Source organism: Strigops habroptila, chromosome 2 (assembly GCF_004027225.2).
Source record: "Strigops habroptila isolate Jane chromosome 2, bStrHab1.2.pri, whole genome shotgun sequence".
Taxonomy (NCBI): Eukaryota; Metazoa; Chordata; class Aves; order Psittaciformes; family Psittacidae; genus Strigops; species Strigops habroptila.
Window position 1 is genome coordinate 106,867,903 of NC_044278.2, and position 17,969 is coordinate 106,885,871.

General features: G+C 44.5%; 1 protein-coding gene across 1 annotated transcript; it reads right to left on the reverse strand.

Annotated features, from left to right (window-relative positions):
• Positions 1-1,066: 1,066 nt before the first annotated feature.
• On the reverse strand, positions 1,067-17,373 carry ACAT1 (acetyl-CoA acetyltransferase 1). Its single transcript, XM_030473304.1, has 12 exons — positions 17,236-17,373; positions 15,202-15,249; positions 12,287-12,404; positions 11,255-11,350; positions 10,699-10,799; positions 8,147-8,290; positions 6,186-6,336; positions 5,551-5,646; positions 4,292-4,405; positions 3,833-3,897; positions 2,709-2,866; positions 1,067-1,440 (listed from the first exon to the last, which is right to left on the reverse strand). Exons 1-12 carry the CDS (start codon positions 17,290-17,292, stop codon positions 1,320-1,322), a joined length of 1,269 nt encoding a protein of 422 aa, XP_030329164.1. The 5' UTR covers positions 17,293-17,373; the 3' UTR covers positions 1,067-1,319.
• Positions 17,374-17,969: the final 596 nt, after the last annotated feature.

The following is a 17,969-nucleotide window of genomic DNA, read 5'->3' on the forward strand; positions in this document are numbered from 1 at the left end:
GCTCTTGCGAGGGACAGCTGCTATCCACCATAGTCTTTTTCAGTTCAAGTGACTTGGTGATACTAAAGTGCATTATCACTTCAATTTTGCTTTCAACTGAAAAAAACCCATCTTCAGTTCCAAGCTGCTGTCATAGGGCAAGGAATTTTTAGCAGAGCAGGTGTTAGAGCATGAGTAAAGGTTAGTTTTCTTACCCCACTGTCCATCTGCTGCCTCCACCAGTACATTCCTTCCTAGAAAAACCAGATCCCACTATATCCCAGTCAAAGTATTTATTCCTCTCCTTCCTGGAGGAAATGTAAGGACAGGCAGTGCATGAAAATGACGTCTGTTGAAATTCATATGAAAATTAAGAAAGCAGCTGCCCTAAATCAATCCCAGCTAAGAAACATTGAAGTGTTTGATGCTTATCTCTTGAGGACAGGGTAAGGGGGAATAGGCTTTATACTAGGGCAGTAATCAAGTTTTACCCTCTGCTAAAAAGCCAGCTGAGGAAACTGCATGAACTCTCAATGACATCTTGAACATGATTCATTCCAGGACAGCATTTTCCTCTCTGTCTCCGCACACCTGCAATACAAACTTCTCCCCCCAGTCCTGAGGCCTCACCTCTGGAGTCAGGAGTGCAGCAGGCACTACTGCCTAGGGAAGCAGCAGTAAGGGCAGCTGTAGTCTTCTGCTCCCCAGTTTGCCTCTGCTTAAAAGCAAGTGCTAGAACTGCACATCACAGGGGTTTATATGAACAACCATGGAGCAGTAGCATCTTGAGGCTGTATTAGTACTTGCATGTGTAATTTACAGTGCCATCTCTCCTAGCTGCTTTGCTGCTCCCCCCAGACCAGGGTAAGCGAGTGCTATAGCAGGGCTCCTTTTTCCATTTGACATGGCTTCAAAGTATACAACAGCAGAAACCCAACCCTTGAGTACTTTTTCCATGAAAATCACTCAGTAGTTAAGAAAATCAAGCAACAACAGAACTGCAAAAACTAGTAGCAGCACTAAGTGAGTGACCAAGAGAATTCCTTTTCAGTGGCATTTGAGAAACCATACGTCAGTGACGGAGAGCCACAGTTAACAAACATTCTTTATTGTCAGGTCTTGAGACATTATCATAATAGGACATTTTTTATTTGTACTGTATAAAAACTTATTACATTTCCTCAGTGTAAAAGCCCAGCTGTCTGCATCAGTGATAGCTTAAGAAATTTTAGAGTAGCAGTTACGGAATTCATCCACTTCTATATGAATAAGGTGTACCAGGTACCACTCATGCTTTGATCCGAGAGCATTTACAGCTTTGTTTCCGACACTGTTTGTGCCTACAGCTTCTGTATCAGAATTGCAGAAGCACCTCCTCCGCCGTTGCAAATTCCTGCAAGGCCATATTGTCCTTGTTTCAACGCATGGGCCATGTGAACGACGATCCTGGCTCCAGACATGCTAAATAAAACAGGAAAAAAAATGTATTTAGCTTAATTCAAAGGAAATTCTTAATTTGACCCCTGCAGGACAGTTGGCAGAACATAGAACTGATGCACTGGAGGGGAAAAAATACACAACCCCCCTTTCACCTACATTCAGGTGCAATACAGGTTATTTTACTCAAGCTGTACCAGAAAGAGTCTTACACATAAACAAACAAAAACTCTGTGTTTATCTAAAGTGTCTTTTGAAAAAGGAAATCACCTCTAAAATCAGTGCATATATTATGAAGTATATCTGCATGTAGCAAAGCTCTTTCAAAGAAGGTAACAAATTACCACAAAAACCAATCGATAGTAACAATTAACATCAGTTTCTTACTTGCTTATAACTTGATATACTGCAGTGTGCTACTCTGAGCCCTCTAATGTGCAAAATCAGACATTTAAATTACATCATTAGACTGTCAAAATTAACTTTTGAGACAAAAAAAAAAAAAAGATATTCCTTTCTCAGAAGGAGCTGATATTGCAGAGGAGGTGTCAGTGGGATTATGCTGTGGCCAGGGCATTTTATGAACCATGAAGTACTCCTGCTTGTTCCTGATGTACAACACAGTTACTTCATACCTATATTTAGTTAGAGGTTTCCTCACAGACCTGGGCAGTGGAGCATGATCACTCTTAGGGAGGATTAATGGGATAAAGGCAGGTCATGAGTAAGTTACAGCTGCTGGGGACACAGCAGGTGATGTGACTCCTCTAACCAGAGAGGGCAACTTCAAACAAAAGACACACCAACATCCCCCAGACCACCCCGTCTGCTGCAATAGGTGCTTGGAGACTTCTGGAGTCACTGCCAAAAATGCTTTGGCAAGACCTGGAATTTCACTGTGCTCACGTAAGAACAATACAGGTCCCTGTACCATATCCTTCACTGTTTTCATAAGTTTACCTGTAAATTTGATTAGCTTAACTACTTGATGGTTTGTTCTGTCATGTTAATGGTGATCTGGTTTTAATACTTCGTAAATCCACACAGCTGTGGTAACAAGCAAGCTCCTTGTAAAAGTAGGTGATAACTAACTGTGGAGAGAAAAATAGGCTTGTGCTCTTTTCAAGGTACTCTGAAACTCGATGCCTGAGTGAAGTCACTATGTACTTGATGGTAGGCAATTTCTGTTTCCCTTCCTACTTCCATTACGTTTGAGAATGAAGGTGTGTTAGCAGTATGGCTAGAAAACAGTGCCTCTGTGTGGAACAACAGCCAGTGCTCACTCTGCTTACCCTATAGGATGTCCAAGAGAGACAGCACCTCCATTCATGTTTACTTTTTGTGGATCAATACCCAGCATTTTAATATTGGCCAGCACCACAACGCTGAATGCTTCATTGATTTCCCACATTGCAATGTCTTCCTTTTTCAGGCCTGTCTCACTCAGAATCTAGAAATAATAACAGAAATAATTACTCTGATGAAAAAATTGGGAAGGCAATTACAGAAGTAACTAGGGTCAGTTTTGAAGGGGGTGACTCAGGCTGCCCATAGTCTGATTCAAGTTCACATTTTAGAACCTCTTTGTCAGATGGAAAAAAAGCAAAACTGAGAGACTGAAGCACAAACTTGAGCTTTCACAAAAGAAATGGGGAGTACTTTATGGCAAGAATGTTTTCATCACACACACACACCAAGACCACTGGTAACAGAAAGTGCATCTAAATGAGAGTACTGCCTCACACCACACACTTGTCTTCAGTTCCTTTTTGAACTTGGCTGTACTTGTACAACTGTATTTATTTTGCCTTTTTAGCCATAGTAGCTGCAAAGCTTCAAAAGTATAAACAAGCCCAAAATTGGTGAAAGCAGTATAAAACAATCACAGAATCATAGAATCAACCAGGTTGGAAAAGACCTTTAAGATCATCAAATCCAACCTTGACCCCAGCACTGCCAAGGCCACCACTAACCCATGGCACTGAGGGCCTCGTCTGCACGGTTTGTGAACACTTGCAGGGACGGTGACTCCAGCACTGCCCTGGGCAGCCTGTTCCAATGGCTGAGCACCCTTTCGGTGAAGAAATTTTTCCTAATATCCAATCTGAACCTCCCCTGGTGCAGCTTGAGGCTGCTACCTCTTGTCCTATTGCTTGTTACCTGGGAGAAGAGACCAGCCACCTCCCCGCAACCTCCTTTCAGGTAGTTGTAGAGAGCAATAAGCAATATTCTCTTTCAAAATAGGTGTGAGAAGTTTATTACTCTGGAGATCTGCATTCTAGCCTTGAGCCTCTGAAAAACATGTGTTCTTTGTATTTATGTTGTAATAATCATTTCAATCCTAATCAGGGGTGAGCCACAGATCAGTGCTAACAAAGTCTGTTGGTTTGCAGAAACCCCTCGGTTTTATTCCTACCTTGGGAACTGCATATGCAGGTGCAATGGGGAAATCAATAGGATCAACAGCAGCATCTGCAAAAGCTGGAAAATAGCAACAACTGTTTCAAGACCTTTGGTTTTTATCATACATGATTTTCACTCGTGCAAGCAGCAAATCCAGCTAAGATGATAGAAAAATTCTGAATAGAATGGTCCAGAAAGAGATACAGCTAAAGTTTAGTGCCTGAAGTGAGCCACACAATAACATTTTCAGATTTTTAATGTTACTGCGTATAGAAAATTCTATTTATGGTCAAGAGCTGCTGGTGCAACACTTGAGATTGCCAGGGCTGTACTGAGAAGCTGCAACCCAAGGGCTCACCCGTTCTGTCACAGGGACATCAGGTACCCGCTCGAGCAGCACTCCCAGTCGGACAGTAAACTATGGGAGCTGTTTCCGGGACTGTACTCAAAGATAGGAAAAGAACACTCTTACCTACTACCCGTGCCAGTGGTTTGACATTCAGTCTCTTGGCTGCCTCTGTAGTCATCAGCAGCAAAGCAGCTGCTCCATCATTCAGAGTACTGGCATTGGCAGCTGTAACTGTTCCTGGGACAGGTAAAACAATGTTTAAACTGAGGGGAAAGTGAGATACAACTTACATATATTCTGTTAACAACTTTTTTAACCGTAGGCCCTTAAATATAAGGTCTTGACAATATGGTGATATCTGTTGCACTGAGTTGACTAAAAATTAGTGGTTTGGGGTTTTTTTTAAATTGATTAAACAAGTAGATCTATTTGTATCTTTATCTGGGTGGTGGTTTGGATCATCCCTTCCATGTCAGCTGCATTACTGCCATTAACACTGAATTCACACAACTCAAAAAAGGCTGTGAACAAGTGGCAACTTTGATTTGGCCAGAAAGATTGATTGAGTACAGATCCAGGGAAGTACCAGGCAACTGGTGCTGGTCCAGAGAAAGGCCGTGAAGATGATCTGAGGGCTGGAGCACCTCTCCTATGGAGACAGGCTGAGAGAGTTGGGCCTGTTCAGCCTGGAGAAGAGAAGGCTCCAGGGAGACCTTGTAACAATCCTGAGATATCTAAAGGGGCCCTACAAGAAATCTGGAGAGGGACTTTTACAAGGGCATGTAGTGACAGGACAAGGGGGAACGGCTTGAAACTGAACAAGGGTAGTTTAGATATTAGAAAGAAATTCTATACTGTGAGGGTGGTGAGACACTGGCAGAGGTTGCCCAGAGAAGCTGTGGCTGCCCCATCCCTGGCAGTATTTAAGGCCAGGCTGAATGGGGCTTGGAGCAACCATTTGAAAGAAACTCCTGGTCTAGTGGAAGGTGTCACTGCCCACAGCAGCAGGGTTGGAACTACATGATCTTTAAGGTCCCTTCTAACACAAACCATTCTATGAAGCTGTACAGGCACTCCAGCTCCCATTGAAACAAGAGCTTACACCTGGTGGAGACCAAGGCAGTAGCTACATTGAAACCAATCTGTTCCAGTCATCTTACAGTGAATGTTCAAAACAGAGCTTGTCACTGGTTTAAAGTTCTTAGATCACCTTTTAATCCAAACCAGGTGATGCTGTTGCGAAGCATCAGCTGGTTATCTCAGACATTTGAAGGTTAATGGACTACTGTTGGGCATTCAAGCTCTGTGGACAGGACTCTTCACTGTAACACAGAATCCTTACACTTGGTATGGAATTAAGCAGTTAATTCAACAATATTTACCGTTTTCTTTTTGGAAAACAGCTTTCAGCTTTGGAACTTTACTGAAATCAACCCGTTTGTATTCTTCATCTTCTTTTACTTCTATGTCTGGCTTTCCTGAAATTCAGATTTGGTTTAGTATTTTACAGAACAATCCATTCTTAAGACATTCTAACACAGTCCTTTGATTAAATGCTGCCTTATTTAAACAACCTATTTCAGTCAAAAAATGTAAAGAAACACAGGTAAAAATGCATGTCAAAAACTGAAAGAAAAAAACTATTCCTTAATCCAATTTATTCACAGCAAATCCATTTATAATTCCTGATGGCTGAATGAAAGGGACAAGGAACACATCTTTATGGTAATTAGTATGGAAATTAAACCACAGATGCCCTCAAGCCGTACTAGCTATATTCAATAGCCAGTGTTCCACTTACATAAAAGAGGAAGAAGATATGGCCTGTAACACTAAAGAACATTAAAGAAACCAAAACCAGATGACAGGTCACTGCCTGCAGCTCAGCGGAATGTCTGCATAACAGAGAATCCAAAATCCTGCGATCTGTATGTCTAAACACCACAATTTGCACTGAACACAATGTTACAGCTTTTGATGAGAGACACAGTTCACTTATCACACCTTCCCATGGTACCTTTTTTTGAAACAGTGACAGGAACGATTTCATTTTTCAGTATTCCCGAATCCCAGGCGGTTTTGCTCTTGGTGTAAGAGCCTATGGCATAAGTGTCCTGTTCCTCTCGTGAAATGGTGAGCTTCTTTGCGGTGTTCTCAGCACAGTTGCCCTTGGAGAAAACCAGGCACGTTTAGGTTTGGTGTTTCTGGAGATGGCAAGTAGAAATGTAACTGAAAAACTCAACCAGCAGATTTCCTGAATGGAATGGGACTAATATCTGGTGCCCACTTCTAATTTATAGTCATAATCAAACTTTTGGGTTTGGAATACAATCTTCAGATTTAGCAAATGCTTTCTGGATCCAGATTATTAAAGCCATGAAGGAAGCATCCAATTTTGCTAAGTTAAAAAACTGCATGCAAAGTAAGTTGTAAAGTGCTTGGGGCTGATGTCTTCAGAGACTGAAGATCTTTGTTCAGCCACAGAACAGTCTGTTCTCATCATCTTACTGGTGTTTTCATTCCGTTATTAGCTTGCCCATTCCAAAGGTTAAGAGAACAGCTCAGCACACAGGGCTCGCTCAGCCTTCGGGATCTCATACCCTAAAAACTGTACAAATAAAAGTACGTACACCTTTTGGCGACTAACTGGAATGAAGTAAGTAGAATGAAACAATCAGTTATGTGCAGGTGAAGCACAATGGTAATTACACAATCATTATTCATTACCAACACTGCCTAAATACCTGGTGACAGAAAAAAAAAGATACTCATTTAGTCAACCTGAAGGATTTGTTCTTTAACAGGTTTTGTTCAACCTTTCATTTCTGTAGAAAACTCCATGAATCGACACAAAACCCTTTAGTACCACATTCCTCAAACAAGCAGGTTCACTTCTATGCAGTTATTAAAGAATTTCAAGTCTCCATGGCACCAGCAGCTTAGTGTATTGCCAAAACATAGACCAGAGTCAGTTCCTAATGCCACTGGATAGGCCTTCCTGAGTATTCCCACACAGACTGTTAACATGTTCTGAGCAACCTGCAGCGGCTGTAAAGACAAAAGGTTCTGAAATATTGCCCCAATCTGTTAAAACTCTGTGTATTAAAAGCAACTCCTAGAGTTTCTCCCTGCATACAGGAACTAGCAAAGCCACTATCTGCATTCCTATAAAAATCCTCACAATCAGAACCTATTTTAGCTGAAATGTGGGAATGGATTTCAACCAACAGCCCAGACAGAGTGCTCTATACTGCAAAACAAATACATCCCACACAGAAGCAGTGAGGTCTGTATCAAATCTATGGATTACAGCAGAATATTCTCCAAGACATGTTTTCCTGTACACCAGCAAGAACACTAACAGATCAGTCAGTAATGTCCCACAGTTGTGAATTACCACAGGCAAAGGTCAGAAATACTCGTGATCTGAAAGTAGCCATTCTCCTTTCAAACTGTTCTTCCCTGGTGCTTGTTCTTCACTACCTTCATATCCCTTGTTTTCCAAACCCAGCCTAAGCTTGCAGTTGCTGCCATGTGATAAGTAAGCTTATCAGCCAAATCAAACCTTCCAACAGAAGATATGAGGTATGTACATTGGGGGAGGGAAAAAACATGAGAGCCTCCTGAACCATACCAAGTACGTACCCTCAAAGACACCAAGTAACTTGACTGCTGTCCCCCAAGACAGAGCAACAGCAATCTATCAGTAGCAGATTATTTTTGTTTTAATCCCTGCTCTAGGCTATTCAGACTTCAATCAGGGACAAATAAATATTAATACACAGTGTCTTCTGTCTAGCCCCTCCATTACAGTTCCTAAAGGAAGCCCGAAAATGGAAGACTTTTTCCTCCTCTGATAAAGTTATTCCTCATTTCTAGGTTGGTTAAATGAAGCAGTTTCATAATGATCATAAGCAAACGATTCAAAGCTGCACCAGCTCTATGGTTGATAATTCAGCAGTATGCAGGAATATTTACCATATGGATATGGTTATAAGCATCTGTCAGCCCATCTTTTACTATCAGGTCTTCCAGCTTTACTCCTCCATAAGGCGTTGATCCTCTGCTCATTGTATAGGGAACATTAGACATGCTCTCCATTCCACCAGCAACCATTACATCCTGCTCAAAGGAAACAAGTTCAAATTAACAATAATGCAGTGTGCTCTCTATGACTTCTTGTAGGAACAAATATTAGCAAATTAAAAAAGGATGCTTCATATTTCTGAGGAGTCTTAGAGAAAGAGGAAAAAAATCTTTATGCATTTAAAAGCAAACAGCAGGATCAACAGCTGAAGACAGTTAACTCCCCCTCGCAGAACAACTGGACTTTTGTCTTGTATGCAGCTTTAGAAACCTGCAAGAGCCATGTCAGTCTCTTGCACTTTTACTTCAAAAGCTTCCAAGATCGAATTATAAATTTTACTTTAAACTGTTTCTTTTTCTGTAAATTTCTCATTTCTGTTCTTTATTCACAGCTGCATATCCCTATGGAGCAAGCAACAGTCACAATCTAAGAGACCAGTAAAAAGGGACAGAGATTTACAAGTACCTGCAGTTTTACATAATATTGTTTCATCTTATTATGTAAAGAGAGATAGTTTTATCTGAAAAGGCCAGCAAAAAAAAAGAGATATTGGTAATTAATGATTACTGAACTTAAATCAAGCTGAATCATTATGGGCATTTATTGTTCTCATTGTGAAAAAATTTCCTCTTGTGTCCAACCAAAATCTCCCCAGGACTAACTTGTACCCATCACCCCTCGTTTTTTCCATGTGACTCCTTGTAAAAAGGGAGTCTCCGTCATCTCTGTAGCCACCCTTTAAATTCTGGAACATGATGATAAGGTCTCCCCTGAGCCTTCTATTCTCCAGGCTGAACAAACCTAGCTGTCCCAGTCTTTCCTCACACAACAGGCTTCCCAGTTCTTCTTTGTGGCCCTCCTCTGGACCCTTTCCAGCCTGTCCACATCTTTTTGTATAGTGGGGATATACCAAAAGTCGTTCAGAATAGATTATAAACTAGATCCAGGAACAGTGACATGAAGTGATAAAGAGAAGAAAGAATGCTGGAAAGGCAGTTGAGATATGGAAGCAGCAACATACCAGAGGAACAAGAGTCCCTGGCATTTCAATTCCATAAAGTGAAAGACTTGGACAGAGTAAATACAGTTGTTTATATGATGATGTGTGCTGACTCAAGCCACTGGGAACCATCACTGACTTTCACACCACAGATACCTTACAGTCCACAGCCAGGAAAAGTGAACAAATACAAAAAACACCCCCATAATTGATAGCTCTAAGAGAGTAATCCCTGGCCAAGTGTCTGCTTTTGCTGAGACTGGCAGCACAGCATGTATGATCAGCTCAGCTGGAAACGCTGCTTCTCTTCAGAGCTCATGGCCTGTCAAGCCAACCAAACGCACAGCCACTCTCAGGTACTGGATGTAAATGACTAAACACAAATGTAGCTGTTTACACAGACATGCTGGTTCAAAGTTCAGTGACAAGACTCCTACCAAGTTTCAGCAGACACTGGACAGAGGGCCGTTCTCCACAGAGCGAGGCCACAGCACTAAGCAGCTGCTTACTCAGCTATACTGTTATCTTCACAGAAGGGACAACAAAACTTAAATGCTTTACTTTTGTTCTAAACAACAACAAAACCCAATAGTAAGGACATTTCTCACTTATAAACCACTTACTTTGTAAACCAAAAACATATACTGAACGGACAATACTTTCACTTCAGGGAAGGGGAGATGTTGCCAAGATGCTTTGAGCATGGAATCAAACACAAAACTGCAATGTCTTTCTTCACATTCACACTTCTCCCACACTCTTTGCTGCATAGCATTTAATGGCTTGCTGAACATGGTGTATTCTGCAACCCTCCCATTAAGTGAGGCTATTTTCCCCACCGTATTGAGAATCTTAGAACACAGCTGACAGAGATGGGCAATTCTCTTCCATCAAGCTCTTCAATGAAAATGCCCAATAAGCAACAATAGATTTCACATCTCCTAAAGCAATAAAAAAACCCTGAAACACCTTTAATGTAATTGGGAACAACACTGCTTTAATGTGTATACTGAAATTATGTGTTAGAAGTCTGAATGTCAAGATTAAATGTGTTTCAGCAAAAATTAAATCTATAAAAATGTCTTCAATTTTGCAAACTACAAAGCTTGAAAATAATTTTTTGGGGGTTGGGGAGGGAGAAGGACAATAGGAGAAGATGTAAATACCCCCCAACCCCCCAAAAAAACCACTTTATCTGCTCAGGTCAAAAAATATACCTGACAATTTCCTAACTTTAGTATTTTTTTTCCGTTTTAAACCAAAACACACTTAAGTGACTATAAAATTAAGGTTTTGCATAAGCAAAACAAAGCCTAGATGATTAGCTTTGTTATCCCAGCCGAAAGACAGTCCAAAATCAAAAATCACTCTCATTAGTAGAACAGGATCTACAACATCAGTTGTGTGGTTTTCTTCCATACACCAGCACTAGAATTCACATACCTGACTCCCACACATCAGGCTTTGCGCTGCCATCATGATTGATTTCATTCCTGAAGCACAGACTTTATTGACAGTTGTAGTAGGAGTGCAGATTGGCAGACCTGAGTAAAGAAGTTGTACAAACAACGGTATTATTTAAAGGGTAGACTAATACCTTATTGGCGTTTGAGCAATATTTCATGTGGGACCAATTTTTACCTAAGCCCAGGGTGTCCAGCTTGCACTATTTAGCCTGCCAGGGCAATTCACCTACCCTCACCCCTAGTTCTTATCCTTCCTGAAGAATCTTGTTTCTCCCCTTCCAACACAGACTCCTGATAAAGGGGCAAGCAAGTGAAGAATCAGAGAGAAAGAAGATCCGGGAAGTGATTCCAGAACTATTCCTCCTCCTGAAACCCCAATCCCCACCTCTAAGAACATTCAAGACTGAAAAGGTATAAACAGGCTGTTTGGGCAAAAGTCTGGGCACAACTTTGCTGTAACTCATAGCTCAATAATGGACACCGTTTACAGAAAGACAGAAAACCTTTAAACCCCGTATCAAGAAAATGAATACCTGCACCCAAGACTGCTTGTCTTGCTGGAGCTTGTCCTTGTCCAGCCTGCAAGACATTACCCATATATGCTTCTTTCACTTCTTCTGCAGGGATACCTAGAAAACAAAATTGTTTCCAGTCAGGATTCTTTGCAGAGATGTAACTCCCTTCTACCAACCGTCCCGCTGAAGTTTTCTGCCAAAGACTGATGAAACATACCATGTCCAACCTGGGTACTAACAATACACAGGCCCCTGTTGGGTATATCCCAAATCTCTACCCTCATATTCAGGAACCATGGTGAACTGGTGACCCTGCAGGAAAGAATTGCTTTGTTATCCTGAAGAACAAGCTACAGTTAGCTAACTAAAGCAAACACTTCCAAGTCTCACTGGTCACCTGAGAAGTTCAATTTCCATGGATGGTTAAATGCAGAAAACTTTCTACCTGCCACAATTAAGTGTAAAGAAACAGTTTTATTTGTTTAACAGGGGCAAGCCAAGGCCACAAGTAGCTGCCACCAGGCCTGCTCTTCCACTGCATCTCTTGCAACAACCCTGGTGTCCAAGTCCCTGTAATATGCTGTGTCAGGAAGCCAAATTTACAGAAAATTAACCCTCCTTTCCCCTAAAAAGGGTTTTATGCTGATTTGAATCCATCAATAGACTCATAAGAGTGTCCTAACAAGTGCCCTTAGGAAAAATGGGCAGGGAAAGGAAGGGCCACTGATTTCAGCAACAAGTAGCCTCTGCATCAGCTTAGTTGTGTCATAAAAACCACACAAGAAAAACAATCAGCATGTTCAGTCAGATTTGGATTAGCACAGATATCCCTAAGCAATATTCTGCTCTGAGAAGCAGCACTTAATTCAGACTAAAACAAAGCCCAACAGTCTACTTTACTTTTAGCAACATTTGTGGATAAAGACTTAAGAGTGCCACAGGAGCAGAAAACCCAGGACGTTCTGTTTACCAAGCAAGTTAAGACACAGACTGATACTGTTCTGAGTCACCTGAGCTCTTCTTTGTCACAGAAAAAATATTTACATATACCTGCTTTGTCAATTGCTCCCTTAATTGCAATGGAACCAAGTTTAGTGGCTGGCAGTGACGAAAGAGATCCCTGGAAAGATCCAATCGGTGTCCTTACAGCACTTGCTATCACCACCTCCTAAGAGGAGAAGGATGGAATAAAAGTCACAGTGTCTCTCACATACACACACACGTACCAGTGTTTTTTAACTATATCAACTTTTACTCTTTCATTGATGTCAGAACTTCACTTTTATCCTGCAAGTATTTCAGAGAACTAAAATAAATCTTTATGAATGCATGCAGCAAGGGGAATAAATATAAGGAGATTGGTGTGCAGCTGCAGGACTCCAACCTTGGGACCATGGAGCTGTGGTAGATGGAGTGCTGCCATGCAGGGATACGGACTTTTTAGGAAGGACAGGCTGAGAAGACAAGGGGCTGGGGTGTTGTCCTTGGTGCGACAGAACAGCTGGAGTGCATTCAGCTTCAGGTAGATCATGCTTGCAAGAGTCTCAAAGGCTCTGGAGCAAAGTGGGAGCAGGGCAATGAAAGCTGGGTCATGTTCAAGGATTACCCCTCCAAGCCCAAGAGCAGTCCATTCCAACAAAAAGCAAGTCAGGTGAAAATGCCAGGAGGGCTACATGGATGACAAGAACTCATACACAGAAAAGAAGCACACAGAAGGTGGAAACAGGGACAGGGAACCTGGCAGACACTGTCTGAGCATGCAGGGACAAAGTTATGAAAGTCAAAGCTGAACTGGAATTGAATCTGGCAAGAGATGACAAAGGCAATGAGAAGTGCTTCCATAAGGATCTAGGAAGCAAAAGGAAGCCTAGGGAAAAGGTGGTCCTGCTGCTAAATGGGGCAGGGGACATGGTGACACAGGACATAGAAAAGGCTAGGATACTGAATGCCTTCTTCACCTGGCAAGACTGGCCTTCAGGAATCCCAGGCCCCAGAGACCAGGGGGAAGGCTAGAGCAAGGAACATGTACCCTTGGAAGAAGATCAGGTCAGGGAATACTTAAGCAAACTGTAAGGTCACTCTCAATAATCTTGGAATGGTCACAGGAATCGTGAGCAGTGCCTGAGGACTGGAGAGAAGCAAGCACCACTCCTACCTTCAAGAAAGGAAGACCCAGGGAGCTACAGGCTAGTCAGCCTCACCTTGATCCCCAGGAAGGTGATGAAACAACTAATGCTGGAAACCATTTCCAGGAACATGACCAACAAGAAAATCATCAGGAGTCACCAGGAGGTGGTGGTCAATGTCACAAAGTCTAGTCGTAGGCCAGCAGCTACTGGTGTTCCCCAGGTCAATTCTGGGTCCAGTCCTGTTCAACATCTTCATCAACGATCTGAATGATGGGGCAGTGTTTGCTGGTGATACCAAACTGGGAGGAGTGGCTGATACACGAGGGGGTTGTGCTGTCATCCATTGGGACCTCAACAGGCTGGAGAAAGGGAACCTCATGAAGTTCAACAAGGAGCAATGCGAAGTCCTGCACTAGGGAGGAGCAACCCCAGGCACCAACATATGCTGGGAATTGCCCAGCTGGAAAGCAGTTCGGAAGAAAAGGACCTGGGGGTCCTGGTGGACACATGAGCCATGAGCATGCATGCAAGGCCATGAGGCAGCAAAGGGCCCATGCAGCAGAGAAGGCAAATGGCATCCTGGACTGGCAAAGCATTGCCAGCAGGTCAAAGGAGGTGATCCTTCCCCTCTGCTCAGCCCTGGTGAGGCCAGACCTGGAGTGCTGTGTCCAGTGCTCAGCTCCCAGGTATGAGAAAGACCTGGACACACTAGAGAGAGTCCAACCAAGTGTCACAAAGATTAAGGGCCTGGAGCATCCGTCACACAAGGAAAGGTTGAGAGAGCTGGGACTGTTCAGCCTGGAGAAAAGCAAGATCAGGGGCACCTCATCCACATGTATTGATTGATACCTGAAGGGAGGGTGCAAAGGAGACGGGAGCCAGGCTCTTTTCAGTGGTTCCCAGTGACAGGACCAGAGGCAACGGGCACAAACTGACACACAGGAGCTTCCCTGTGAACATTTCACTGTGACTGAACACAGGTTGCCCAGGGAGGTTATGGAGTCTCCATCCTTGGACATATTCAAAAGCCCAGGACCCAGCATAACACATAAGCAGTAGTTCAAGACATGGAATGGCATTCAGCTATTCAGTTCTATACCTAGTAGCCCCACAAAACAGATTTATTCTTATTTTGCCTCTTAGCTTTACTGCTACATCAACGTGTCTACCTGCTAACCCTGTGAGAGCAGCACAAGGAACTGGCAGCAAGCTGATGCACATTTCTGACCTCTGGCTGCCCCAGACAGCTATTTAGAAGCAGCGAGGAAGACCTCCAGCTGTGCTGGTTCCTGTGGAAGTTGGACACAAAGCTTTACAGGGTCTCACCATGAATTCTTTATTTAGAGACACGCAAAGAAAGAAAACACTACAAAAAATATTAAACAAGCAAACAGACACAAATTATACCTGTTTTAAACTAAGAAGGGCTGTTTCTGGAACCCCTTCTTCATCATGGTTGACTTCAGTGATAGTAACCTACTTGTCCTCATCTTTTACATTGTACCAGCAAGTTCCAGGACAACATTCAAATAACCTCAGCTGGATCAGCTGGCATCAGCTGTGTTTTCCAGGAACAGGCAGATAGTTGCATTACACTGAAGTTAGCTGACACACTTTCACCAGTGTTGTCCCACACTAGCTATTAGCAAGCCATAATAAAAAAAGAAATCTGACTTTTATTCCAGATTTTGCATTAAAGTGTGACTTGGGCACAAGTCACATTGCTTCAATATGGATTTTTTGTCATAACTTCTAAAAAATCCTCATTAATCAAGAAACAAATTTAAACCAGTGATTTATTACAGTCAGAATGTACACCAGATGCTTTGTACTTACATTTAAAGTACGCTGTGATGCGTAGCCACGGCTTGTGCACCTCAAAGCCTGAAAAGAAGAAAGTCCTCAGAATTTCATACCAAGAAAGCCAATGCCGTGACATTTCAGTAATGCACCATTTTCACAGGAGTCGTTATTTAAAAAAATAATATCTAAGAAACAATGGAAAAAATACTGAATTAAAAATCATAACCTGCCTTTTAAGAAAGTGCTCTCTTACCAGAACATCTGTGATAAAATATTTTCTGAAAAATAAACAGGCACTCCGTTAAAAACAAAACCCAATTCGTTTTGGCCAAGTCTGTTATGTGCACAGATAACGTATGTCTAGACCAGGCAGTGAGTGGTGCTATCTTGAAAAAGTTTACTAGTCTCTCTATCTGCTTCTCTGGACTTTGGTTTATTCTTTCCTAACAGTAACTTCACTGCTCTTTAAACAGTGGCAGACTGCATCTACGGCTTCCTTCCACTGGTGTTTCATGAACAAAAATGAGGATAATGAACTCAGAATGCTGCAACAAAAGATGATAATAAAGCCAACAAAAAAAATTAACTGAGCAGGCTAATTCAGCAGCTACTAGATTTATCTAAATAAGCAGTGTAAAGATACAAACCTCTATCTGTAGGCACTGTTACATATGTTAACAGAATGATCTTTCAATTAGTGCTTTAAACCACTTCCTTGGCCATTTCCTTAGACAACATTTCAGTACATTGGAAACTTCTGGTCATTACTGAATTACAGTTAGATAAATACTAATTAAAAATAACTACTTAAGGACACCACAAAACACCGTGAGTTTTATACATCAAAGAATGCATTCTGCCATTGTGTCCACAATATGGGAACTTAGTCTGTTTCTCTCTTCATTTGACAACCTTCCACCAACAAAAGACATATTTTTTTCCCTACTGCTTTCCTATTAGCTGTTTGGGTTTGTTTTGGGTTGGTTTGGTTTTGGATTTATAATTTTTCCCCCTCCCCAGCTCAGGTTGCAATAATCAGCAGGAAGTTTTAAATTAAAGTTCTACCTGAAAACGAAGCCTGTCGCTGCAGGGCTTTAATAACAGCACTTTCAAGGGTAAAGCAAACTAACATGTCCTTACTGGACAACACCTGAAGTTCACCTTTGCTTTAAACCGGACAAACAACACAACAGTCTTCGACGCGTAACTGGCATCTGCTAGTGGTGCTCATGCTCTGTGTCAATTACAGGCTTTTTAAACAAAAACCAACCCCAAGCACTTCTACAAGCGGTAGAACGCAGCCTGCAGCTGTGCACATGGCGATACGGGTGCAATCCAGCACGGTGCAGGTGCTCCCCCTGCCCTTTTCTCCCTAGTGCAGTGACAGGACGTGCAGCGCTCCATGTAAGCCAGGCACCCCGGTGGAGCCAGGAGCGCCCCAGCGCAGCCCCGCACGGAGCTCTGTGGACAGCACCGCACCTCCTGATGACCCTGCCTCAGGCCCAGCAAGGCAGCGCGCCTGCCCACCCGATTCCTCTGCTGGCCTTGGCGAGAGAAAGCCTCTGACAGCTGCCACACATGCCCACCGCTGCGGCGGGAACAGGCGAATACAGGGCCCCGAGCTGCGAAGGAACGGGCTGCAGAGCCGGGGGAGGGCCCAGCGCAGCGGCTGCCGACAGCCGGTCCTGAGGCAGTGGAAAAAGCCGCTCTCAAAATCGCGGCTAGAGGTCCCGCCGGCTTAGCGCGGCACCGGCGCGGGGCTGCGCCGGGGGGGGCCACCCTTCACCGACCCGTCGGCTCTGGGGCGGCACGGCCTGACCATGCCGGCGGCAGACACCGCTGCGCCGGCCGAGACCCCGCGGCGGGAGCCGGCCCCAGACTTGCTGCTCCCTCCCGGGCCGGGGACCCGCTCCCGCCCTCTCTCCCGCCGCGCCGCAGGGGTGAGGTGAGGGGGCGCAGCTCTCCCCGCCGCAGAGGCGGGTGTGACCTTGGCCGTGTGCCGGCGCGGCCGGGCTGCGCAGGGATGAAGAGGAGCAGGGAAGGGCTGGGCGCGCACCGCCGCCTCACCCGCAGCAGCTCCGCGGCCGGGCGCCGCCACCCCCGGATCGCCGCCACCGCCGCCATGCTGCCGCCCGCCGCCCCCGTCACCTTCACCGCCGCCCCCACCTCGGCCTATAGACGGCGATGCCCCGCCCCTCTCCCAGCTCCCATTGGCTCTATCGCCGACAGCTGTGCCAGTCGCGTCCCTGCCATTGGCTGGGCTGGAAGGCGGGCGGCAGTGTCAGCCGGGCGGGGTGGGGCGCGGCCCCTGAGGCGCTGAGGGCGGGCGGGTCAGTACCCCGGGTCTGAGCGGGGGCCGGTGGGTGCCCGGCCGGTGCTCGGGAGCTCCTGCCGCAGTCAGGGCACCCCCGCCCTTCCTCGGAACCCTTTCAGCGGTGATAGGCGCGTTTCTTTCGGCGCCGGTGCTGCGGATTAGGGACCGGGCGGAACGGGGGCGCCGCAGCCCGCCCTGAGGAGGAGGCGGGAGGCTGCGGGGGGACACCCGCCCCGGTGCGGGGCGGACAACCTTGGTGTCCGTGCTAAGAAAAATAACTAGTAGCGGTATGAAGAGGGCGTGGAAGAGCCTTGCGGGGCGAGAACCGGCTCCCAGGGTTGTTCCTTCTCCCTGGGGAAGGGAAAACAACGCTGAGGCAGTGCTCTGCCAGCCCTCGGCCAACCCACACGTCAGCGTTAAGCTGAAACGAGCCACAGAAACGAATGCCCGTGTGGAACCCTTGTCAGAAGCACACCTCTGCAGTTAC

Excerpts from the sequence above, each read along its gene's own strand:
- ACAT1 (XM_030473304.1), bottom strand. The coding sequence starts at position 17,292 with ATGGCGGCGGTGGCGGCGATCCGGGGGTGGCGGCGCCCGGCCGCGGAG. Across the intron at positions 12,405-15,201 it reads CATCACAGCGTACTTTAAAT|GAGGTGGTGATAGCAAGTGC; the intron begins GTAAGTACAAAG and ends TTCTCCTCTTAG. Across the intron at positions 2,867-3,832 it reads CTGCATATGCAGTTCCCAAG|ATTCTGAGTGAGACAGGCCT; the intron begins GTAGGAATAAAA and ends TATTATTTCTAG.